The 25,733-nt window shown below is 38.4% G+C and overlaps 1 protein-coding gene across 1 annotated transcript in view; it reads right to left on the bottom strand.

Moving 5' to 3' along the window:
* The window catches only part of PDE11A (phosphodiesterase 11A), a 103,682-nt gene that overhangs the window by 2,947 nt on the left and 75,002 nt on the right, over window positions 1-25,733 (bottom strand). The window contains exons 13-19 of the mRNA XM_041473259.1: window positions 23,965-24,074; window positions 21,320-21,410; window positions 19,327-19,427; window positions 15,533-15,610; window positions 14,088-14,155; window positions 11,666-11,736; window positions 10,527-10,610 (exon numbers count right to left, since the gene is read on the bottom strand). Of these exons, the coding sequence (XP_041329193.1) occupies window positions 10,527-10,610; window positions 11,666-11,736; window positions 14,088-14,155; window positions 15,533-15,610; window positions 19,327-19,427; window positions 21,320-21,410; window positions 23,965-24,074 (603 nt within the window). The remainder of the gene's footprint in view (window positions 1-10,526; window positions 10,611-11,665; window positions 11,737-14,087; window positions 14,156-15,532; window positions 15,611-19,326; window positions 19,428-21,319; window positions 21,411-23,964; window positions 24,075-25,733) is intronic.

The following is a 25,733-nucleotide window of genomic DNA, read 5'->3' on the forward strand; positions in this document are numbered from 1 at the left end:
TATAAAATATACAGTGTAATTTTAAGAAACTTTATTTTGTTACACATTAATTTAGATTAGTGATACTTGCAGATTTTGCACTTAGTCTATAAAATGTCTTTATTCAGACATTGATTTGATGTTTGAACCACTGCTTCTGTATTTAGTATCCTTTCACTTTGGGACTTTTTCATTCTGATCTAGTCTTTTAATTAAACTGACTACTATAATTCCTATGGAAATTAGCTTTTATTTTATTTTTTCAGCTACCAAAGCATTTCAGTAGGGCTTCTCTGATACAAAGTGCACAAATTGGATTTTATTTCTTCTTGAGATGTAATTAAAAACTCATTTGATTACTATATATCTGGCCCTGTTTTAATTATTAAACTCCAGTAATCAATTTGCTTTTATGAAGCTTCTGGGAAATTATCTCAAAAGCAACACATTTCTCTGCCTTCTGGCAGGGTTTGGACCATTTACTGAATTACATTCATTGCACCTGTTCCTGATCCGGATTAAACCACCAATTTATTTCCAAAGCTCTTTAGGTTTATTTGGCTGTAGCCTTGTCAGGGTTTTCCACCTCCTGGCTGCAGTTTTTGCTTTCTATTTTACTGCATGAGAACCCCTTGATGTACTGCTCCTCCATGCTACTATTTTTGATGATGCCTCTTACAAACAGCTTTGTTCGTGATCTGTCTAATTCGGTATCTAGGTTCTTAATGCCTTATTTATTACTTGCCTTCCTAGGGAAAGGCTTGGTCTCCACCAGCTGTCTGACATGGGATACCACCACATGAACTCAGTAGCTGGAGAAACGCCCTGTTCCTCATCCCTGCTGGGTGCTGCAGGCAGGCTAGGAGCTGACAGGCAGCCGGGCTCAGGGAGAAGGAGCCCTGCCTGGGGGAGTTCCTGTCTCCCGGGGCCTAGGACCTCCGTGCCCACTTGCAGTCCTTCCACTGCAGTGCAGCTGCCTTGATGCACAGCACTTGGTACAGGATTGGTGACCTTTCCCATTCTAGCCCCTTTACTGTAAAAGCTCTTCTTAGTCACAGAGTGGTAAAGTGTAGGGGAGGCACTGCCTGCTCCAGCATTAGGAAAAGCCAGAGAGGTTTGCAGGTCCCTTCTGCATCCTTGTATTACCTCAGATGTGTGACTAAGCTGTTTGTCAGAAAGTTACTGTATAGCCGTGTCTTTTTCTTAGCACCTTCAATTATTTAGATATCTTTTGGGACTGTGTACTACTCTGCCCACAGCATTCTTTCCCAAAGTATAGCTCCGCTTACCTATAAACAGCTCAGCACAAGAAAATGTTAACGGCACTTCAGCACTACATTGTGTGCACCTGGGAGAGGGGAAGGGCTGCCTGAAGGAAGAGCACAAAATGGGGAAGAGCATAAGATTCTCAGAGGAACCTATTTATGGGAGGAGGTAAGGAGGGCAGAGTGGTTTTGGTTTTTCTTTTCTTTCTTTCCTTCCTTGTGTATAGAGATGTATATTTTGGTAGATAAAGCATACAGAATGCAGAAACAGTAGCAAGAGAAACAAACCCCTTCAGGGAGAGAATGATGGGGAGTAGTGGAGACATTTGTTTGTTCCTCTGGGTACCAACTTTCTAGGTGGAAGTGGAGTGGGCGGGGGAAGAAGACTTCATCTGCTACATCACCTTCATCTCTGGGGAGGGACATCAGTGAAACTGCCTAGATTCAGCACAGATGTGGTCAGAGGCTAAACTTATTGCTAAAGCAAATACAAAATTTTGTTGTATTTTAAGACTAGTACCAAATCTCTTTAAAGAGGAGCACAATACGTCCTAACTTACAAATACTGCATGACTTTTTTTTTTGCCCCCTCCCTGCTAGAAAGTCTCATCCAAATATTGACCAATTCTGACCTTGCTTAACTTACGAGCTTTGACAAGATTACAGCTCATGAAAGTATGGTTGCGGGGCTAATATTTGTAAAGTGAGTTTATGGAATAAGACCATATAAATTCATTTTTATGACTGAGCACATATAAAAAAGTTATAGGTCTCAGTGTTCACTCTACTTTGGAACTCAGTGGTTTCTAATGAATCACTTTTATTATGTAGGTAGTTTCTTAGTTGGAAGGGAGGACCAGTGACCGAGAAGCCATGGGGATAAATTCAGACTCGGTGTAAGCATATGAAGCATTGTTGAAGTCAAGAGAGTCATGACCAGTTACAGCAAAGCTGAATTGGACTCCTGAGTTTTGCTGAAGTGGCTTTCACATGAGAATACATAGGCCAAAGGTGAGCCATCTATCTGAAAGTCCTTGAACTTCAGATTAGTTCAGATAAAAAGGAACCTGTGCTGCAATCATCCACAGATTTTATCTTCATAATACAAATACTTTGTAGAAGTTGTTTAGAAAACCCAAAAGTATTTCTGAATATATGTCCATATACTAAACCCAAAAACACTGCCAGAATTCTACCTTCCATAGTAGAATACAGAAGATAATGTGATAAAGAGAAGATGTAGGGATTAACTTCTATGAACCCTTGACTCTGTGTGTATATGAATTAATTATTTGCCCTAATGATTCAGGACTGTATTTAATCATCATGTTCTTCAAAAAAATACAGTATTTGTGAGGGGGTTGAGTTAAGGAAAAAAACAATCTCCTTGTGGTTGAAGGGGACTTTGTTTATTCCTTTTAGGGCTTAATGAGGAAGGGTCCAGGTCATCACATACATAATGCATTACTGGATTACTTTTTCATTTCTGTCAGGGAATTTTTTTTCTGATGCCTAAAAATGTAATTAGAAGAAATTAATATATTACTAATTTCCCTTGTAGAAAACAGGAGTTTCTTTTAGCTTCTCTCTAAAAAATTTTAGTGGATGGAAGCCAGTTGTGACTGGAAGGTAATCTAATATATGCACAAGTGTTCTGCTCTTCCACAGTGAATTAATGTTAAGCTTCTTTCTGGTGATGGTACACTGGCAAGAATAATACTGTACTCCTTTGGAAGTAAATTGCAGGGGGATGATTATCAATTAAGATTAACCATTGGTAAAATGTGCTGGGTATTTCAGGGAGAAAAGTATGTACAGAGCTCCTCGTACCAAAATGTGCTCCGACCAATATCACACACGTTATGCTGTCAAAGGAAAAGTAATTCTCAAGGAATGGGACCAACTGAAGTAGCTCTGCTGATGTATTGCTACAGTTGCAAAGGATTCATCTGTTGTTCATTACAGTTTCATGAAATCAAGGGTTTGCTCGGAAGAGTTATTATTTCATAAACAACTTCTTATTTAGCTCTGCTGTTTATGGTTTTGATTCTATGTCTGGAGCATGCCAGAGACAGAATGTTTCTAACTCCTTTCCTTTCAACATTTTAACCAAGTAGCTGATCAATGTCTTCTGCCTTGCTATTAAATGGATTTTGAAAAATTCTTCAAATCATATCAGTCTCATATGCCGATTTAATTCTTTGAATTTACCCTCAGCTGGGAATTCTGCAGGCAACTGTGATTCTGTTGTGTTAAACACTTACTTGAAGTGTTTCATCCATCATCATTTCTAGTCCTTTTCTGATGCAATGTAGTTTGTGCTTTGTCTTTCTTGAAAACTGAATGGCTGTTAAATTATCCATTCATCTTCTTTCAGATTTGCTGTACAATTTGAGTTCCCTCTATTGGCTGTCTCTTCTACCTTATTTGCCAACTTTTCAATCTACTTCCTCAGATCTTTATATACGTTTCCATACATGACTGCCATGTCCTTCACAACACATTGGGCAGATCATTCTAAGTAAAACAGCAACAGAGATTATAATATTATGAATGATTCAATTTTTCTCACAGATTAGGGTGAAAGCCTTTAGTGAAGCTTAGCTTCACTGAAGTCAATGGGAAATGTTTGTTTTTCTGTCTTCTTCCAAATACCTTTGTTGTAAAAAAAGATGTCCATGATAGTCACAGACAAAAATTCTTTGCTCTGAAACCACCAAAACTATGCTTTTCCGTATTATACTGTGAGATAGTAATGGACTTAAATAGAAATGGCAAATAAAATAATTCTTTCTTCTTTTCCTGGTTTTTCTTTCTTGTATAGCTCTACTTAACCTTTTCTATTAGTAAGAAAGTAGCAGACAAAATCTTCTTAGATTAAGGACAATAGGTAAGAACAATTATTTGGTAATGCTTGTTCCATTACCAAAAGTTTTAATATGGGGATAATATCTGAGTTTTCTGCAAGTTCCACAGAATTCATTCTAGATGTCCTCATATAGATTCGTCATTAGTAGACAAGAAACAAAGCAAGGAAAGTGCTTAACTACTTAAGTTCCTATTTCAAGGCTACAAAGAGATCCTTCTACTGTGCCAAAAATCTCTTTTTTCTCTGGGCCAAATCCTTATTCCTAACATAATCCTTAGCTACAAACTTCCCCCCAGCACTGACATTTGGCCTGATTAAGTTTCCTCTGAAGCAAATTTCTTACAAACACAGCAGAATATGTTGCACCTGCTCTTCCTTGGATAATATTACCCACTGGATTTCAACAGGGAGGGAGACTAATTTGATCTGCCAACATCTGTTTGATCTGCCTCAGTCCCTGGTATCACAGACTGCATCCCAGGCTGATGTGCCTTACTAATCCTTGTCAGCCAGGTGCTCTCAGGAAGCATAAATCCTTTATCTCCCACTCTCTGTGTCAAAATCAAATGTCAGAAATAAACCCTGCCAAAAGTGTGCATCTTTATGGTGTTCTTTAGGATCTGCTGAAAGTTATCTTCCTCTTCCTTCAACATGCTACAGAGGAAAAGCTGGCTTCAATGAGAATCACACAGAGTTGATCAAATAGCTTCCATTGAACAGATCTTTCCAAACAGCTTAGTCCTGTTTTTTGTTTTTTGTTTTTTTTTTTTTTTTTTTTTGGTTTTTTTTTTGTTTTGTTTTTTTTTTTTTTTTTTTTTTTTTTGTTTTTTTGTTTTTTTGTTTTTTAAATATTGACAACTTCTGAACATGTTTCATGGACTGTCTGTATAGGTGCATGATGAACAGCTAGTGAGTTATCTGTCCCCTGAGTAGTTGCTAACTTAAAATATAAGAGCAGTGCCCTGACTTTTGTATCAATAATCCCAGGTATCGGTCACTGGTGGAAAACCATTTCCAAAATGTTCATACAGATAAGTCTTCTTGGTTAAAAAATTTAAGAAGTTTTTTTAATTGTATAGACAGAACAGAAACAACTGAAGGAAGAAGTCATTGCGTTGGCTGCATCCAGTGACTCTTGCCTGGGTAAGGACTGAGCCATGCCATACAGTCCATTCTGGACAGGCAGGGCTTCTCAGAGGTGTGATGCAAACCCTAAATTTCTTATGCAGTATTTCATCATGCAAAATTGTAATTGAGGGACAGAGGGAAAGGGATATAAGTGGTAACTGAGGAAGGGCTGCATCAGGATATAGCAGTGTAAGTATGATTGTTGAAGAACACCTTTTTAATGTTCTCTGCAAAGGAGAATTAATCTTATGTCTAATAATTTCAAGTAGAGTGTATACCTTTGGAAAAAAAATCAGTGTGTGCATGTACTTCCAATTCAAGTGTCAAAGTCAACCCTTGAGCCAAAGAAGTTAAAGCACAAAAGCCATGACTGTTAAGATTTCTGTGTATTTTTTCTGTGCTTTGTAGAGGCTCTACCATTTATGCCACCCTGTGCATTTAATCAAAGTTTACAAGCAGAATAGATGCTTTTGCAGCTACATTATCATAGACAACAAAGAGATTTAATTACAAGGCCAGACATTATCTTCTGTAGGAAGACAGGCATATCAGAGCTCTTGGAGTTGCAGACAGTGTGATTACATTTGTTTCTGAGTCCTTCAAACAGTGTGATAAAGAAGGAATCTGTCCCTCCACATTCCATTCAAAACATTTAAAGTACTGGCTAGGCTGAATGTTTCTACTCTTCCCAGGTTCCCCCTAGAATCCTGGATGGAGTAATGCAAATTCAATTCTGTAGATTCTATTATATGCTTGAAGTTCTCAATACCCCAGAAAATCTTGAATAGCTCTAAAAATAGCACTAAAATGGAGCAGTTCAAGGGAGCACCAAGGTAGAGGTGAGCAGGGCAATCTCAGGCACGCATAAGTTGTAAAAGCCATGAGCTGCTTTATCTTCCACAAAGACATCTCCCTTAAATTTAAATAGCTGCTGTCATTGTCACTGACTACCTGACTATGTATTTATCTGCCCAGAAGCAGAGTGCATGGCCTTTGGCCCTGCTATTCATAGCGTTACTGTCTCTGCCTAACAATGCCCTGAACAGAGCTGGATTTCTGTTAGCATCTTTTGTTTGATGTGAATCGCTGAAGCTTTGATGTTGTTTGTGAGAAATATAATGATTTAAAAGAATAAGATCTTCACTCTCCCGCTCTGTGTGCTCCCCACAGAGAAATCTAATCTGAGTTGGGAAAAAATCTGTGACTGATCCTGTTTTAGGAAGACACAAATGACAGAGTCCAGAAGAGAAATCTGTTAGTGTTGAAACTCTTAGCATCTCTTTACTGGAGGGTCAGAGGGGTGATTTGTCTTAATGATCAAAATTCTGTTTCCTGTTACACAAATATTTATAAATAGGTACAGAATACTTTCTCTGTGTGAACACAGCTGTCAGCAAAGCCATAGTGTTTTATTTTCAGTGGGATGCTTCAAATTTTCTGCTTTACTTGTATGTACTTCCTCTTTATAGAATATTCTAACAAAACAAGAGATTATTTTTTACTGAAGCTGGTGCATATTAGTGGGTTTGAAATACTCTACAGTTTCAAAAAAGTGCATTTTTCTTTAGCAATTGTTATTCTCATAAACTTGTTTCTCATGTCTACTGATAAATGCTTTCCTTACTATCAGTTTTGAATGAAGAGCAAATGTAATGCAGTAAAGTGTAACTAAAGCCCCTAAGATCTGAAATTCAGTGTAAATGGATTGCTGTTCTGCTACTCAAGGCAAAAGTTCCACTGTTACATAAAAATACTCTGATATGGGATCACTACAGTAACAAAAAAAGTAAGTAATAAAATTATAATATCCTAAGTGTAATAAAATGCAATGAACAAAAAACTGGGATGCTTTTATCTTCCCAGACCTTTGATCCACAGTGTGAAGGAAATGGATTTGATTACTAAGATATGAAATTGGAGGTGGCTTGATTCCTACATTGAGCAGCAGACAGGAGAGAGAGCAAGGGAACAGAGCTGTGGCTTACCTTGTTCCAGGAGCAGAGTCAGGTTTACAGAGCAAGCACAAAGGTTTTTGATTTAGATACTTGGATATAGGAAAACTGTGCGTAATTCCATATATTAATTAAAAAAAAATAGCTATATCTACCTTCAGTCTTTACAGTAGCTCATGGTGTAGTACATGATTTTTTCTATCACTGACCTTCTTTCTTCTGGGTGGGAGGGGCAGTCAGGACTGCTAATGGAAGTTGCACAGATCTTGGTGATTTGCTAGTCACTTGTAACCCTTCTCACAAAAAGGGGCCAAACTCAAGGACAGTCCTAGCCTGGTAAGCAGAGGAATGTGATCCATATTCCCTGATAAAGGAGACTTCACTACCCTTTACTTGGGAGAACTGCACCTCCAAGTGAGTTGTCTTGAGCTATCTTAAGGAAATGCAGAAAGCAGAGCAGATAGAGCCAAATCTCCACAAAGGAGGTTTCAGAACTGAGGAAAATGACAAGGCTAGAAAAGCCACAACTAAAATATACTGCAAAGTTGATATATTGTTTTAAGTATGAACCACTCCCTATAGGCACTCTGGTGTAGCCTAGTTCATTAGCTTGGACTGCAGAGAGGATGAAGTTTGTTCTGGTACTGTGAGAGGACTGGGATGGCATCAGAGCACTCCTGAAAGTTTGGGCTGTGAAGTTCCTTCTGTATTGCATACTTCAGACGTCCTCAGCTGCCAGGAATAGCCTGCTCTTGGCAGTTACTTTGAGCAAAGACAACTTCAGGGAGCTTTGCTGATCTCACTTTAATGGGAGTTGCCAGTATTCAGTGGTTGCATCTGCTGCATGTGTGTGTGTGTGTGCGTGAAATAACACAGAGCACAGCATGAGGTCCTGCTCTAGCAACTGCATTGGTAGGGACTGGTGCATTCCCCACATCATTCTTTTTGGGGATCTGGATGCTATAGAATCCCATGTGGATTCAGGATTTCTAATCACTGGCATGGAAAAAAATAAATAGAAAAGCCTTGATTTTGTTCTCAATGGTTTAATGTTGTCATTTTGGTCTGAAAATAAGCGTCAAATGTTGGTGGGTTTTTTTAAACATGGTTTTTTAAAGTACTGTAGTAATGAGCTATAGTACCACTAATATTTTACTGATTTATCAGCTGCCACTCCATCTCTTTGTATTGCATTTGTAGTGATATAACCTGTTCTCTCCCCACATGCAGTTCCCTCAATGTATTACAATGGCAGGAATTTCAAAGAATGTAAAAATATGCCAACCCAAAATCTAGGATATGGCCAGAGTTGTAATGTTCAGCCAGCCCTAAACAGTGGATTTACAATGCCTGAATATTCTGCTGATGGGATATGTGTATTGAAGTTTGATTAAGCTGGATATGAAAATTAAAACTTGGCTCCACACTGCAGAGAGAATCTCCTGCAGTGTGATACTATGGCATGAAGTTTTCTGTTTATCCCTAAGGCTGGTGCTGCTATGACTTCCAGGTTTGATGGTGTCTCTTTTTGAAGTTGTTGAGCAGCAGGCTAATGGCTGCACAGCATGATGCAAACACAGTGGAAAGCAGGGAAATCAGATGTGAATATATTCCCCAGAGATCTCCTGCTAAGATGGAGCTAACTAACCAGAGCTTTAGTGCTCAGATGTAGTTTTCTCATGCAGAGGATGGGCTGATTATCAGCTCTTCCTGCTTTACTGTACATTTTTGGATTACAGATGCTATTAGAAATAATGAATTCTGATATAATATGCATTCTAGTGCAATATGAGCTATTTTATTGAAAGGAACATTATTTTTAAAGAGTGTCTGTCCAAGATCAGTGTCCATCATTCCTCCCCCCATATTGTCCAAAATGTTCTTGGCCTTTTAAACAATATAGGTGTATATTCTTCTTCCATGCTTGCTTTGCCTTAACTTTGAAAATGGTAGCTGTAGTTTATTTCATCAGGACAAAGACTGACCTTAGAAAGGCACAGGATCTCTTGGCAAAGCAGCAGCCTGGCTTACACAAGTGTCTGCTCTCCATGTTACAACAGGAATTGCCATTGCTTCTGGCTAGTAATTTCATTATTTCCATCGTGGCAGCATCAGATGCCACAAGGTATGGAGGGAAGAGGGCACGTTGTCCTTCTTATGGGCTTTCTTGTGTCCTTATTGTATGATATTGGTTTTATATCTGGTCTATAAAATGAAAGGAACTGCCAATCCATTTTTATTTGTGTGTAGGGAAGCTACAGTCAGGCACAAGTTGATAATTTTAATGTTAACATGGGAGCTGTTATTGCTGTGTATCATCACTGACCCGTTCATTGCTTTGAGGCCTTGGGCAGTTTAGGGTACAGTGGGAATAGAGAGAACTTGTTGCAGTTCCCCAAAGATGCTGTATGAGAACATCCTCCTGTTTTCTCAGATATCACTGGCCAGCCAGTCTTTGCTGGCATAAGGCAGTCTGTGTTGTTCCATTCAAATCCTGAAGCTGTTTAATCTAAAAAGGCAGAAGTATTGTTCTGATAGGAAAAAATTCATTGTGAAATTGTGGTCAAGCATAGGAACAGACTGCCCTGTGGAAGTGGTGGAATCACTGTACCTTGAAATGTTCAGAAAACCTGTGGATGTGCTGCTTAGGGACATGGTTTAGTGTGGACCTGGCAGTGCCAGATTAATGATTGGACTCAATGATTTTAAAGGTCTTTTCCAACCTTAATGGTTCTGTGGTTACCTTTAGCCTTAATAAAGGAGTACTTGGGTGTTTACACACTGTGTGCCAAGCACCCAGGCAGTCTGTGCAGAAGCACAATTAAAAGAGTAAACTCTGAGTTAAAAAGCACAGGTTAAACAACAAATTGTTTTATCACAGACCTGAAAGGCTTGGCCTAGAGTGCCCTGTAGCAGTTTGGGAAGGTGCACTCTAGGCCAAGCCTGTAGGGTCAGAAGTAAGTGCAAAGGCTCAACCTTGAGTTTCCTTTTGCATCACACAGATTTGGACAAGTTTGACAGCACCTACTGAGACTGTTCCTCTAGTGCTCCATACCTCACCATGATGACAATCAGTTTGTCTCAAACGTAATGTAGCAAACAATTGCCCTATCTGCTTCTGTAACTTAGAGGGGAATCTACAGACATTACAGATATTTACAGACAGATTCAGAGAATCTGAAGATTTCTTCATGGCATTCAGACTTACGGTAAAGTCAAAGTAAGACGAGAGTTCAAATAGCCTTCAAGGCTGCTTTGAAAGCAAACTCTTTTTCCCTTGAGAGACAAGAATAATCTCCTCTGGACTCTACAGGAGCAGTAAATAAAAATTACCTCATACAGTGGCATGCAGATGCTATCAATCCATTCAAGCTGCAATCTGGGTAGTTCATGCTTCCTGTTCCGATCAAAAATGGCCTGAATTGAGAAGGAAACAAAACTGTCAGATTTTATTCACACTGGAGTATTTTACAGACACATCATCCAGCGCTTTGCAGCTATGGTCTAATTCTCACAACCAGAACACTTTCTGAACCATAATCAATCTTTGCAGGTGTCTTCCTATTGCTTTGACTGGTGTGGAAAATAAACTGTTTGTTTTCAATTCTGTTTTGAAACTTTTAGGTTGAATGTGTTTTGTGTTTATAATTCTATAGTGTAAAATAAATGCTCCACAGTTGGAGTTGAGGTAGTAAGTAACCTCCTGTAGGAATGTAAAGCAGATAACTTTGAGTAGAATTTTCTCTTTTCTCACATAAGGTTTTGCAGCTCAGCAAAACAGTGATGGGATTTGGGCTGGCCCTCTTCCTCCCAGTTAAATTCTTTAGAATACTTTCCTTACCCTTCTCCTGTTGCCTCCAGATAATGGTTGCTCAATATTTTGAGTTATTCAGCCTGGATAAGGCTTTTTCTAATTGTTCAGTGAAAATCTTTATGAAACTTTCGTAGTTCCTGTTTGACACTTTATACCCATCTGGCTTTATTCCACTCAATTCCATTTTATCCCTTCAATCACAGTAGTATATTTACATGTATACTTATAGAAATGCATTTCAAATAACACAGATACACAGCTGCAACACAAAGTAAATCTGGCATTTTTGATTTCCATAGGTAGCTGTGAATTTTTAGTTCAGTTCTGTGTATTAAACCCAACACCTGCTGCTTAGAAAATTCACTGATAGAATAATCTTAGGAATAGATACAAGGAATGAGAAAAAGGGCTCAAGGACTGTGAAAGGGCAAAAGTGATTGTGTTGACTGGAGAGCTATTTTATATGGGGTTATAAATGCATATCCTTATTGGACAGAGCTTTTATTTATTCTAAGGTTTTCTTTATGTACAAAATACAGTTCATTTTTCTGAATGAGCCCAGTGATGGTTTTTTCCTTTATTAAAATTATTCAAACTATTCAAACTATTATAATACATTCAGTTATTCAAACAATTTCAGAAACTATAAAAAACTTACTGAAGGGGTGAGTTTGAGTTCAGATCTTTCTCTGTCTCCTTGTTCAAAGAACTCACTGGTTACCAGCTCAGCTGCCTAAAATAAAAATCATGGTAAAAGATTAGAGTTCTTGTTACACAATTTTTAGGATAATGAGTTTTTGGTTAGACCATGACTTCAGCCTGTGCTTAACTGTAAAAAAGTGAGAAACCTCACTTACGGGACTGAATCAGGCATGTGTTCACTAGTTTTTTGGACTGAGCATACAGGGGGTATCAACAGCCATAGTCAGGCACAGGAACTTATCCCTTTTTGATAGGGAATTGTCTTGGGGAATTACATTGTACTGGCAAGGTAGTGCTCAGTGCAGTTATAACAACTTACTCAAAAACTGGAAGCCAATCTACTGAAGAGGCATTCACAAACTAAAGCTCCTGTCATGCCAGTGTATTGCTTTTAAGATAGGAAATTATTTTATAGTGCCAAGGCACAAGAGGGTAAACTAAGCAGAGAACCTGTACGTCATAAAATCTCAAAATTTCTTGCTTTAGCAACTGCATGGTAGATAATGTTCACAAATGCTAAGCTTGTTGCAGTTGAAATAGGGAGTACCAAAATAATCTGGAAGTAGGTGATGTTATAAAGTACTCTTAAATCTTAATAAAATTCTGGATCAATATTCCAGATAAGATGAATAATTTAACAACTTATCAGCAATTAAGGGTTTGCTAAGTGTATTGTATGAAAATAATCATGGCATAGTATCATCAGTGTCCTTCAGTGCTATTCTGATCCTGTTCTCCTTATGTCCCTTTTTCTTCTCTTTTATCTATCTGTTTCAATCTTCTCTTCCTGATTTTTTCCATCTTACATGTGGCCTCTATTCCCTTTTTTCAAATATATTTGTTTTTTTTCTTGTGGCACAGTTAAGGTTCAGCTATTTCCTGTTTTGCCTCTGTGGACTTACTAGCACTTCTGCTCAATCAGGTAATGTTTCAGGAAATCCCAGGTGGGATTTTTCAATATAAAGTAAACCTGTATAACTAAGCTGCAGGGGACTTTTCACCTGTAGACCTCAAGACTGATAAGTATAAAAAACCCCAGTTTGCCAGAGACTCCAGCACTAATTCAGCAGCACAGCAGAAACTAGGAAAGCAGACCATGCCTGACATTTGGCTGTCAATGAAAATGCAGAAGCTAACTGGGTTAAGGAGGAAAAATGAGGAGGGATTGCACACACTGCAGCAGTGGCCAGGAGGCACTGAAAAATCTTGTTACTCAATTTCCCACTGCAGGATAGAAGCAGATTTCCTGATTTCCATGAGAGGTGACTATGTTCTGGCCAAGTAGAGCAACAGCCTTAGAAGAACTGTCACAGTCTGCTGATAAAGCAAAAAAGACTCACTTGACAAAACTGAGGTGAAGCCCTCCCTCCATAAATTTTTTTTTTTTATTCAGTTGATGTGCATGTACCTTCCATAGATCCTTTCCAGCTTCTAATACTTCCTTGTCCAAGGAACCTGGCTGCTCCGCATCACCAGTTATTTGGCCTAGTTTTCTCTTTCCCACCCCATCTCTGTAACTATTACTTGCTGTTGCACCAAACTTCCTCCAGCTGTGTACCCAAACCCAGCTGCACGGGTATGGTTTCTGTTTGTTTCTTGATGCTGTCAATTCCTCCAAAACCTGATACAGTCTGTCTTCTACTGGCTTTTTCTGGGCCTCACTGAAGGACAGAGAATGACTGGCATAGATACTGGAAATATTAAGGATGTTTTCTAGGTAGACAAAGATGTCTAGAAGAGAGAAAATAATGGGGCAAAGGATATGAGTTTTGGGACAGGTTGCTTTCTCATATTGTACCTGTTTGCCAGTGCTGAATCTATTTTTAATGTATATTTCTAAAGAGCCTACTCAGAGGCAAAACTCTGAATTTTTATTTGTTGGTTTCTAGATACAGGATGTTAAAGGAAGCCCTGTACTGCACTTGGAGTTTTGCAAGATTATTAAGAAAATGAACACATTTCTTTTATCATATCTACTGAAGATTTTATGCTAATGAAAATTTGCAGAAAATCTCTCGGTATTTTTGATTTAGGGAAGACCCTGCCACTGCCAAGGAAAACTTTGGGATGAAACAAGTAAATGCAGCTATATGTGGCTAAATGCCTTTTTTTTTTTTTTTTTTTTTTTTATCCATCCATTTTTGGATATGGATTTGAAATGTTAGTAAGAGGAGAGGTTGTAAAGCCAGATGTACACACCAGCATGTGTACAGGGAATGATTACGCAATAAACCATTTTTTGCAGAAACCCCCTGCTATTTTTTTATAGCATTAATACTGCTGTAAATTGATTCCAGTTTTGGTCCCTTGTAAGCCAGGGCCCTGGGAATATTGTCCTGCCAGTCCCGCCTCCTCCCAGCCCTGCTATTAATCATGACTTGCCTGTCTTGAAATCTCCCACGGTTTGGTCACAGCTCCAAGGTCACAGGCTGTCATTAGCATTGATCTGAAAAACAGAAATGAACAATACAAGCTGAATCAACCTTTGTTGAATTTCTAAACTACTCTGCTCTGGATGCATAAATAAATAATACGTATATAAAATGTCAGCCCTGGCACCTTCTTTTCCTCCAGAAAAGAATGACATGTTTGAAATCTTAGCCATCAGCGAGCCTTTTACATTACAATTGTGCCTCAGAATCCTAATGTGTTGCAGGTCATAAGATGATGAATTTTGGTATTCTGCATTGCACACTAGAAAAGAAATGATATTGCAAGGGAGTAACTGCTAATTTTGCAATACTTCTAACACTACTTACATTAATACCTATAATATATTAGAAAGCATGTGCTTCACATGATATAAGTAAGGGTATTATTACATAATAACACCTGCAACTGGATTAATTTATATGCCTATTTGTAAGTGACTGCTGTAGCAAGAGAGCCTATAATCACAGGAGGCATCCCAGACACTGTTTAAGCAGTTTCTACTGCTCATCTACAATAAAAATTGAAGATTTACTGTGAGCTATATGGTTCCACTGTAGTTTAATATCTAGCTACAACCATGTTTTATATGCATTAGGAGAAGGAAACCGTTCAGCTGTAGAAAGCGTTTATGTACAGTACATGATGCAGATAAAAGTCTAAGAAAGTTTAAATGAAGAACAAGGGCACTGAAAATGAAGCATCAAATATATTGCCTGAATCTAAAATTAGGAATGGGTGAAATGGTATGGAAAATAGAAAATGGCCGATATTTTGTCAAAAGACCAAAAGATAACAGAATTTTAATGAAATTTCAGATAAAATGAGACATAACCAGGCATGCATATGCAAATACACACATTTTATTGTCTACAAAGTGTGATCTACTCAAACCACCCACAATGTTCGAGGTTTTCAATAGGATGCATGCTGAGGGCATTCCTGAGGGCTGGAAGAGTACTCTGTATATGAAAATTCCCAGGTACAGACTGGAAGAGCAGAGAAGTGCATGGCTAGTGAAAAAAGACAGATGAGAGGAAGAGGGATCAGGGAAACAAACAGGAAAGATCTTTGTGTAGAGAGGCAGAATATTGATACTTTCTGGAAAAAGAGCAGAAGGGCTGAATAGCAACTGGTGAGGCTGGGAGAAAGGGAAGAAAACAGGACTAAGTGAGTAGGAGAAATGGAGAAGGTGAAGTTATGTTGATTAATCCTGGCTGTTTGCTAATGTTGAAAAATCATATAGTGCATTTCATATCATGGATTGTATTTTTAAAACAAAATACTTTCTCTTGTTATTCTAAGCCTCCAGTCCACAAGAATACAAGAAATTCCTTTAACAAATATGGCTACACTTTGAAATAACCAGAAAGCAAGAAAAAACGGTGCTTACCGAAATACTTCTCGGTGGTTTTTTATATTCCAATCATAACCACCTTTACTGACAAGCTCAAAAAACTCAGTCCTTCTCCTGCAAAAAACCAGATTGTCAGAGAAGGAAATAAGACATTTGCAGGGCAGCACTGCAGCAGTAACACGGTTCTCTGTGTGATACGGAATCACTGCACCTCATGTATTATTGTTAGGGCCGTTACACTGACAGTCCATTTAAGCGAAACATACTAATTTCCGAACACGTTCTATAAATGTCTGTTATCAATGTCAGAGTTGCCTAGTAAAAGCAATATTGGATTTATGGTCTCCACAAATAAGGAAATGAATGGCTCTGAAATGTTCAGTCTTCCATGGAAGCATGAAATGTTCACCTACAGCAGTGGACAGATAGACAATAGAAACACCCCAGAAATACACACATGCTTCTGTTTTCTTGTCCTTGCAAAATGGTTTTTACTTTTACATCCTGAAGGGTTTTTCAGAGCTGTGCAATTCCTGTTATTTCCAGCACACAGAAAGAAACAGATACACACAGGAGCTGCTGCTGTCTTGGGTTCATAGTTCTTATAGACTGGAAACTAGGTCTCCCTGCTTAGTCCATGGTTTGTCTTCTCACACCTTCTTCACGTCCTCAAAAAGGGACAAAACGCGAGATGCACAGAACATATTTATGCTTGATTGGTGCCTTTAAGCATCAAAATTCTGCTTCATCATAGTCTGTAATCTTTTATGGCACTGAGCCTCCAAGCAGCTCTTACTGTTTGCAATGTGACTACAGTATGTAATAGATCCTGCCCAAGACAGAAGCTGAGGTACAAAAACTTGGAGCAACTTGCCCCCAGTAACACAACATATGAGCATCAAAGCTGGAAAGCAAATAAATACCGACATCCTGAGTGACAGTGCAGTGCCCCATCTCATATGAGACTGTGCTCTTTGTCAAGAGGAAATGTATTTAGGTTCCTCAACAGGAGAGAGTTTGCAGTCTTGTATTTTCTACGTTTACTTCAACTAGACTGAAATTTTGGACAGTGATTATTGACAGTGCAGTCTCATGGCAGCCAGGACATATTTGCATACAAGGAGATGCACACTTCCAGAAACTCTGTGTTCCAGAACATTATGTGGGGCATGTTGCATTATTCTGGTCCCTGACTATCATGGTTATATATATATGACCAGTCACTCCTACTATAGGGCCTTTCTATAGTGGATTTCTTTCAGCAGCTAGAAGAGGGCTATAAATGACTGCATGATGATATCCAATCCCTTATACTTTGGGAAAAAAAATATTTCATTTTGAAGTATTGGATATTCTGAGAAATTCATATGTTCCTGAACAAAAACCAGGCAAGAATGTTTAAAGCTGAAAGCCCAGGAATGTGACACCCCAAAAATTTAAACTATTCACATTTAAAATGTAGAGATCCATAAACAGTAACCAAAAATGTGAGTCTCAAGGCCTTATGTTAAGCTAAAAGCTTTAAGGATTTTCTTTGAAATCCATTTAAATGGATACAGAAGTAGTAGTCCGGCTCCACAGAGAAGTTTCAGTGTGGGAAGGACTGAAGTGGAGGAAAGCAGCCATGTCCAATGAAACAATTTAGCATTTCCTAATGTTTTTTTTGGTATCCAAAATGATGAGGTTTTCTATTAATAAGCAAATATAATATGGCAGAATTTCAGAAACTAACTGAGTTATAAAAATTTTCCAGGGTCTTTGAGTAACATTGACTCTGGCTGTATTTTGCCTCGAAGGGAAGTTGTTTTCCTATGTATAACAAATTCATTTGTGCTACAGCCCAATGGCTCAAGACATCATTTGGATGAATTTCCATAAACTTAACTTCGGTTCCATGCTTTTACTTGCTATTTTATCTACAAGTGTCGTTATCTAGAATTATAAACTAAAATCAAATACATTTCCCATCTGATCTTTCAGTGAGAGTCATCTTTTTGTTTTTTGTATAAAAGTAATGCCTTGAGAAGCTCATAAAATCTTGCTCTACAACAATTTTTTTACTGTTTTAGTACCTGGAGCTTGTGATCATTAGATTCAGTCATTTTAAGAATACTGATATGAGAATTCCCCTCTCAACAAAAATGTTGAAGATGTAGCAAACTGAAAAAACAAACTAGGTACTTGCGTAGAAACACCTGTTCACATAGGGTGGCTTTAAGAAATGTAAAGCACCAATGTTTCTAGAGAGTGATTTTCAGGCACTTCTGAAAATAAACTAGCATAGCTACCTCATTAATGAATCATTGTAACACAAGAAGAAGAAATAATTTATCTGCAGACTTTTGAGTAAAGAGGCCTCATTTGCTAAAAGTCTTCTGATTCATGCAGCACAAAAAATCAGTTATGCAAGTAAGAAAAAATAATCTTGAAATTCAGTTATGTCCCTTTTGGACATAATTTCTCTGTGCTAAAACTAGAAAAAGAACTTGATCACATAGTTTTTCAGCTTAAGGCAGGCAGGGAAGAGAGCTCCATCACATCTGGGTCTGAACAGGGTCTATCCCAAGGCACTGCCATGAGCCCCCTCTGGCTCCTCCAGGATCTCGGCCAGGGCGAGCACATGGAGCTGTGTCAGTGCAGCTGTCCTCTCAGTCCCTGTCACTCATCTCCTCCTTGAGAGCACAAAAATTTCTGCAGCATTTATTTATGATTAGACAAGAGGACCTATGGTCCTTGTATCTCACAGAATGGAACAGCTTCAAGGTCATCAAGTCCAACTGTCAACCCAGCACCACCATAATCACCCCTAAACCATATTCCCTCTAAGCACCATATCAACACAAGTCTTTAATATTTCTAGAGGTGGTGAATCCACCATCTCCCTGGACAACTTATTCCAATGTCTAACCACTCTTTTAGTGAATTTTTTTCTCTAATATCTAAGCTAAACTTCCCCTGGTACAACTCTAATCCTTTCACTTGAGATATGGCAGAAAGACAGACAGGATAGAATGCTAGTGGACACCAAACAAAAATTCCTAAGGATAACTTATTGTCATGACTGGGAAGGTAGTGCACTGAAACTGCGCATCTGTCAGCGCTGCTGCCCCTAAGTCAGCCACAGGCTAATGCAGACGTCAGAAGTGCACTGTGATGGTTACACCATTACTCCTCTGACTACGTGCATCCTCCCACACATCCTCAGTGAGATGAGCTTGGTAATAATTAACAATATTTGAAATACAGGACCAACTTGAAATCTACTTTGAGATTTGATTTGCAAACAAGGAAAGGGAAGAAAACTGGGTGAGAGAGATCCTAGTGTACTTCTCCACAGTTAAGGTTCTTAAGACCTGTTCTCATCACATGATGTGAATTGGCATAATTTGTCTTCAAAACAGCAAAGTGTCTGTAACTGGGTCTGTAACTAAATACGATATTTCTTAGCACAAGTGTTTAGAAATGCTGAAATGGTGGAAAAGAATTCTCAAATGTCATTGATTTTCTATGTGCCTGAAGAAATGATCATAGAAGGGACAGAAAAATTATGGAACTGAGCTGTAACTGGTTCCTGGGATTGCTTTGAAGTATAAATACAGAATTTCACTGGCTTTTGGTTGATAAAGACATGTTACACATTAAAGCAAAATGTATTTGGACACTTGAGATATATCTATTAGTCTAAAAGATACTAAGTATTAGAATAAAACTCTTCAACCATAGCTGAACACTAATTTCTCATATTATATATCCTTATTGGTATTTAATAGGTCATTAGAGTAAGTTCTCTGAATTTTCATCCATCAAATACCAGAAATGCCAATACTTACTCAAAATACAGAGTGAGGTCTGTTGCCAATATCGATTGCTTTAGAAGCTGCATAAGGTCACTGTAGTCCTTAGAGGACAAGTTAGCAAAGATGTTGTGACCCTATAATGAAAGAGATAAAAGAGGTAAAGGGCTAACAATCAATAGTTTTTTAAAAAGTTTTCTAACTTGTTAGTTTACTGTTTCCCTGTAACACAAGCCTTTTCTGATTCATGGCAAAACTATGATGAAATAATAATGCTAATACTGCTGAGATTACATTGAGGCAGAAGAGTGGATGATTGTTATCAAGCACCTGGTATGTTTTTCTAAACTCTGCTGAAATTATAGCCTGTCGAGTAAAGATTTACTCTCTGCTCTGACCCTGCACAGACTCAGTTTATGGGGAAAAACTATGGATACATCTCAGTCTTTCATCTTATTAAATGTTTTGGGGAGCTGCATATTGGAGATTTTGAGTAGTGATCCTAATAGATTTATCTGTGCTGCTGCTTGCGTGCACCCAAACTGCTGTTAGAGCAGTCAAGGACACTAAATCAGTTTTTCATTCAAAGCAGCCCAGTTGCTCACTCTGCCCATTACTGTCTTGTCCTACAGTGTATACAGCCATTGCCTATGTGGCCTAAAGAACCACAACTTTATATGCAATTTGAACACCCTTTGTGGGCCCAACTGGCTGCTTTTTAAGGGATTGTGGATTAAGAATTTGAAAGATGCTCTATGGCCAAAATGAAAGGAAATTAATTATTTGATGTTGCTGTTTGAGAGGGGGAAGGTTCTTTTGTAACTGGATTTCTGAAAACAAGAGGGACAGAGATCCTATAATTCCTCTGTGAAATTCTTGAGAAAATAAGATGAAAGAAACAAAATTAATGAAAAAATCTAAATGTAATCTTAAGGAATTACTTTGTGACAACAGTCACATATATTAGCATACATAAATGTATTACAGGTCTTTTTTCCCTAATCACCTACATAAATATTGAAGGTCTTTCTAACCAGAGTCTTATTTTGGTGATATTTAGTCCTGTAGTGCCCACATTCAGTATGCACTGCCATCTACTGCTTAGGAAGTTTAAAATGCCCTTAAAACCAAGAATTTTCCAGTAACAGGGTTACTATAATCATGATGGTATGAGGACATATATGAAATAAGGTCTGGGGAGGTGCAGTTCCGTGACAAATTTCCTTGGCAGTGTCCACAGAGGTAAAGCCATCACCCTCTTCCCATTTGTCTGTGAGCATGAGACATTCCAGATCTCTTCAGAAGTTACTGCAGATCAGGCTGTGGTCTTCAATTGTGCTGCATGAACAGCAGTTTTGGTTTTATATTTACTAAATGCATTTTGTAGCAACCAGTCTCTGTAAATTAAGAAAATGCATCTGTTGTTTTGAAAGGACTCTATGTCCATTCTTCCACTTCTCTCAGTTATTAAATACATGGTGTAGTATATGCTGTATAGTGTTATATGCAAGATATTCTAGGCAAGAGCTCTGTCTTCACAGGTATCTGCAAAGCAATTAATATACTTTGGACAGCATGATATTAGTGATTTTAATTTTTAAAAATAGTGTATTAAATTATGAAAAAAATCATAAAAATACTGATTACAGAAAGGCTGCTGAAGAAATTAAATTGGTGCAGTAAAGGATGGCTCTGATACTCTGAATATGACACCTGTGGGGAAAGGTAAGCACCTGTTTCAGCTACCTCTAAACCACTGAGCAGGATATATGTAAGAAGAGTGAGAAAAGCTGACAATATGATTAGGATGTATTCTCCTTGCCCCTTGCTGATTGAGACAGATATAATCTCTGGGCTCTGTGATCAGCATTTGTAGTTGTTTAATTTTGTGCTAGTTGTGACCTTTGTGGTAACCAATAAATAATTCCTCAAGGAGAGGGCATTAAAAAGGTACTGTACATGGTATTTCCTTTCTCCAGCTGAAACTGCCCAACAGCTTACAGTGAGATTAATAGTAATGCTTTTGTACCTCACTTTGGAGAATCATGACAGCATGATTGAAATGGTGGTGCTCCAAGGTAGCAGAGGTGCCGTAGAGCTGAGCTAAGGCTGATCCACTCCTGAAACAGAACATGGGAAGTCAACAAATCCTGCTCGTCTGCTTACGAAGCAGGTTTCAGAGACAATTTAGTGACAAAAGCACGTAGCCACACTCTCCACCTCCACTTCAGCAACCTCACTTAAGACAGCTGATGAGATCAAAATACTAATTCAAATCCAGATATAAGCATTTATGTTCCATTCTTTGCTAAATATTGCCAGCTGACTAAAGATTATTCTGGAATTACAAGAAATTTTGTAATGCAGCTTTCCAAGTGCCTCAACAACAGCACAGACACAGAACTGCGCAGTAAGGACACAAGGTAATGTCCTTGAGCTGGGATCAGCTGTTCCCCTGCTACCTTTTATTTTTAATTCTTAATAGACATAAACAAAGGGCTTACAATGGCCAACTACAAACCCTTAAATTAAAACCCCAAAACACAACAACAAAAAACCCAACTGCAAATACTAGAGGTAAACAAAAAAACACAAGTGAGAGCAGTGAATATAAAAGTATACCTTAGCATATCTCTAGAATGTATTTTCTCATCATATTTATTGTCTAAACCAAAATCAGATTCAAAATGAACAGAGCAGGTCAGTTTTATATGTCTAAAGGGCAAGAATATATGGAATAACATTATAATATTGCAAATTGCTGGGAATTGCAGAGAATGGGACTGGATTGTCAGAATGGTCACTGTTCACCAGTACAAAGTAGTTCAGGCAAAGTACTTCACTTCTGGGACCCAGCCTAGAGTGAGAAGACGGGCTTTCTTTCCAAAGAAATGAGAATAAGAGATTATGCTAGAGACAGAAAGAGTCTCCTAGGAGCATATACCATAAAACTGCACCATGCTGATACTTAATTATCAGATGCAGCTATATGAGAGAAAAGAATGTCCAGGAAACATCATCCCTAGAGAATGTGATATTGACATATATAACAGAGCCATTTGAGACAACTGTGATATTGCCTCTATCATATACCTCTTGAGCCTTCATCATACAGAACAGTAGTATTGGACAGTGAAGATAAAATAGGAAAATGTGATGCTTAAATTTATGTCAGGTTAGAGGAATAAATCATAGTTAGCGTTATGAAAACTACAGTTTCTGTTTTCAGGGATGTTTTATACATGTGTGGTAATGTTTGTCTTTCATTAAATGTCTTCAGCAGTTTCTTTATGGAGTCATAAAATGGTAGCCTCCTCTCCATACTCTGTTGTCAAACAAGTATGAGTGATAGCAGTCTAATGCTGAACCCTGTACTTTTAACTCAGCCATCCCTCTGCACAAAGGATACTCTTGTATAATGGTACAGCAGAGAAGTGGTTAATTTAATCAGAGCCTAAAATGGCCAGGATGTAAATCTTAGGTCTCATTTTTGTAAATTGGGAACATAAACATCAATCAGCTGAGCTTCCTTCCCATTTGTCTCGTCTATTTTGATTCTCTTCAAGACTCAGCTGCAAAAAGGCATCTAGCAGTGCTTGGTAACCTTTGCACCACGAGCTCTGTCTTTTGAGCACTGCAATTGATTTTCCCTGCTGTGGTGATTGAAGATCCAGACAGTGTCATTGTTTCATTGAGATTGTATGGCAACACCAATACCTCAGGAAATGGCAGCTTAGTGAACATCAGAAACATCAGTTTGAGTGATGGTCACTGAGGCAACTTGCCCCCCGAAATGCAGTAGTCCCTGCATACACACCTTGCAGCAGAGTACTTCTGCAAAAGTAGGACAAAATAGGCTAATACAGTATCACTCTGCCTTTCAAATATCTCTGGACAACCGTTTGACCACTCCCCCATCACACTGGAGGATTAGCAGTAAGGCACAACAGAAAAAGCTACAAATGCACACTGGGATCTGCAGGACAGGAATGCCTTGGGGCCTCATATTCTGACTGTAGAGGTACTGGGGAGCAAGAAAACAACATGGGATTTGAAGGCATCTCTGCGTGTGGCAGCTTTATTTCACAGCTTGGCCAGGATGTTACTGGAGACATTTTCTATTGTCCCTCCTATTCTCAGGAAAGGCAGATTTTGGAATGAATTTGACCTTAGTCTAAGGAGTTCCCTTACCTACACAGTAAGAAGTACCACTCTTAAACCTACAAACCTACTTCTACTTCACTGGCAGGAGCCTGATTTCTGTGAAAGCATTATTTCAATTTCACTTATTTTATTTTCTTCGCAATAGCAGAAAAAGGTTTTGCTTAATGCCATGCACCCCAGTCAGCAAGAACAACCCAGACAGACAATTTAGGTGCTTTCTGGGTTGAAAACCAGAATCAATAACAGCTGAGCCTGAAAAGAACATCAAGTTTTGGCACCACATTTCAATATGTGGTGTCAGTTCAACAGCCAGCTACAAAGGACAAGCCAGCAATTACTTAAAGGAACAGAGAATGATAAAGATGGATAGTCCCTCACTGCACACAGGAATAAGAGTACTTGGCCTTGGCCTAGAAGGCTTGAAATTAATGCTTCATTCTTTATCCTGGTCACCTTTTGCTCTCCTGTGGAAGAAAACCAAATTAAAATAGTAAGAATTAGAAAGCTTACTTGGCTTGGAAGGCATTGTTGGTTCCCCTGTGGTCAAGGTCGTGACACAAGCATCCCACAATCAAAGCTAAAATTTCAATTTCAGTTAGAATCTCCTGAAATCCTGCGGTCTGAGAGCAGGAAAAAAAAAAAAAAAAAGCAGCTGTAACTATCAGTAGCAAAAGGGATAAGTAATGTTAGTCCATCCAGCAACAGTCAACTTTGTTTTGATACCATGAACGTTTCAGTAAGGAGAAGATAAATGCTTTATTGTCATATTCTATTCCCTGCTGTATGTCAGATGGTTAGCAGAATAGATAATGTCCTTGGAGTGATCTGTTATTATCTCTTTGTTGCATTTCCAGCATGCCATTTCTCTGCTAGCCAGGAGACACTAAAGGCAAAAAGAGCTGAAAACAAATACCAGTAACTGCAAACTGAGACAGGAACTGGATTTTTTTATCAGAGAAATAAAAACCTGAAAACTAAACTGATAAAATTTTAAAATTATTATTTAGAGAAGTACTTAGAAAGATTTCTTCAATCGTGAGGTGACCGTCTTAGTCAATTCCTACTGTCAGAGATAGCTGACATGTTAAGTTGGAAGACCTTTAAAAGAGCCCAGATAAAATATACTCTGTGGAACTGTTATGAACTATTAGATTTTTTTTCAATCTGGCACTTTGAAATGAAGTGGCATGATTTAAAGAGGGAATGTCTCAAATTTCTGCTGCAGATACCCACTTGAATTTGGGAGAAGCATTTGAAAACAGACGCAATGAAATTCCCTACAACCAGCTCAGACATGATTGTGTGAATGGGGGAGTTAATCCTAGAAACATTTTTTATCACTATGCTTCTCCTCTTGGATACTTGTCATAGCAGTCTTCCTGCCTGAACGAGCTCATGGCAGAGAAAAAACACTTACTGCTATTGCTAACCTCAAGCATCCTGAACAGATCATGTCTGGAGGAGGTGCTAGAGCCTCTGTGGGGCACCACTGGTGCTGTGCCTCTTACCCATGGCAGAAACAACCAGGTTCTTCAGAAGCAGGAGGGCATAATAGAATATAAACAGCAAAAATGACTGGCTGAGCTGGAAAATCGGAATACTCGTCTTTTCACACTGTCAGTCTCCAGTGACACTCCTAAATGAGCCACATGATCTAGGTAGCATGAAAGGAAATTATATACAAGAAATACATTTGTATTGGAGGACCAAACCAAGGCTGAACACCGACACCATTTAAGAATTTCCAAATATCATTGATTTTCAAAGGGGGCATAATTTCACCCACTGGCAAGAAGGGAGTTTAAGTGATACAGGAGGACTTGTTTCCCTTCCTTGGTAGGAACTTACAGAAACATCAGTAAATTGCTGCAATACTCTGTGAAAGCTCTGCTATTCACCCCGAAGACCACAAATGCTACTTAGAGAAATGCACATTCAAATCTAAGTATTTTCTGTTTAGACAGTTTGAAATGTGGCTGCAGTTAGTACTTAAACAGTTCAGGGAGCCAAGTTCCCCCAGGTGCTCAGGAATGCACTGCAGTGGGAATTGAAGAAATGCAAGACTTGCTACAAAAGCTTTATAATTCCTTAAACTTCACACAGCAGAAAATATGATCAAGCATGAAGAAAAAAAAGATTAATTAATTTTGTGTAGAATCCACCAGTGTACTGAATAACTTGGATATTAGGAAAGAGGTTCACCTGATTTCTAGTGGCATTGTTTTTGTTTTAGTTTCAGTAACATGTACCCAATTAGAAAAGAATCCTCTAAAAATAGC

The sequence above is a fragment of the Pyrgilauda ruficollis genome, unplaced genomic scaffold (genome assembly GCF_017590135.1).
Source record: "Pyrgilauda ruficollis isolate IOZ18807 unplaced genomic scaffold, ASM1759013v1 scaffold3, whole genome shotgun sequence".
NCBI lineage: Eukaryota > Metazoa > Chordata > Aves > Passeriformes > Passeridae > Pyrgilauda > Pyrgilauda ruficollis.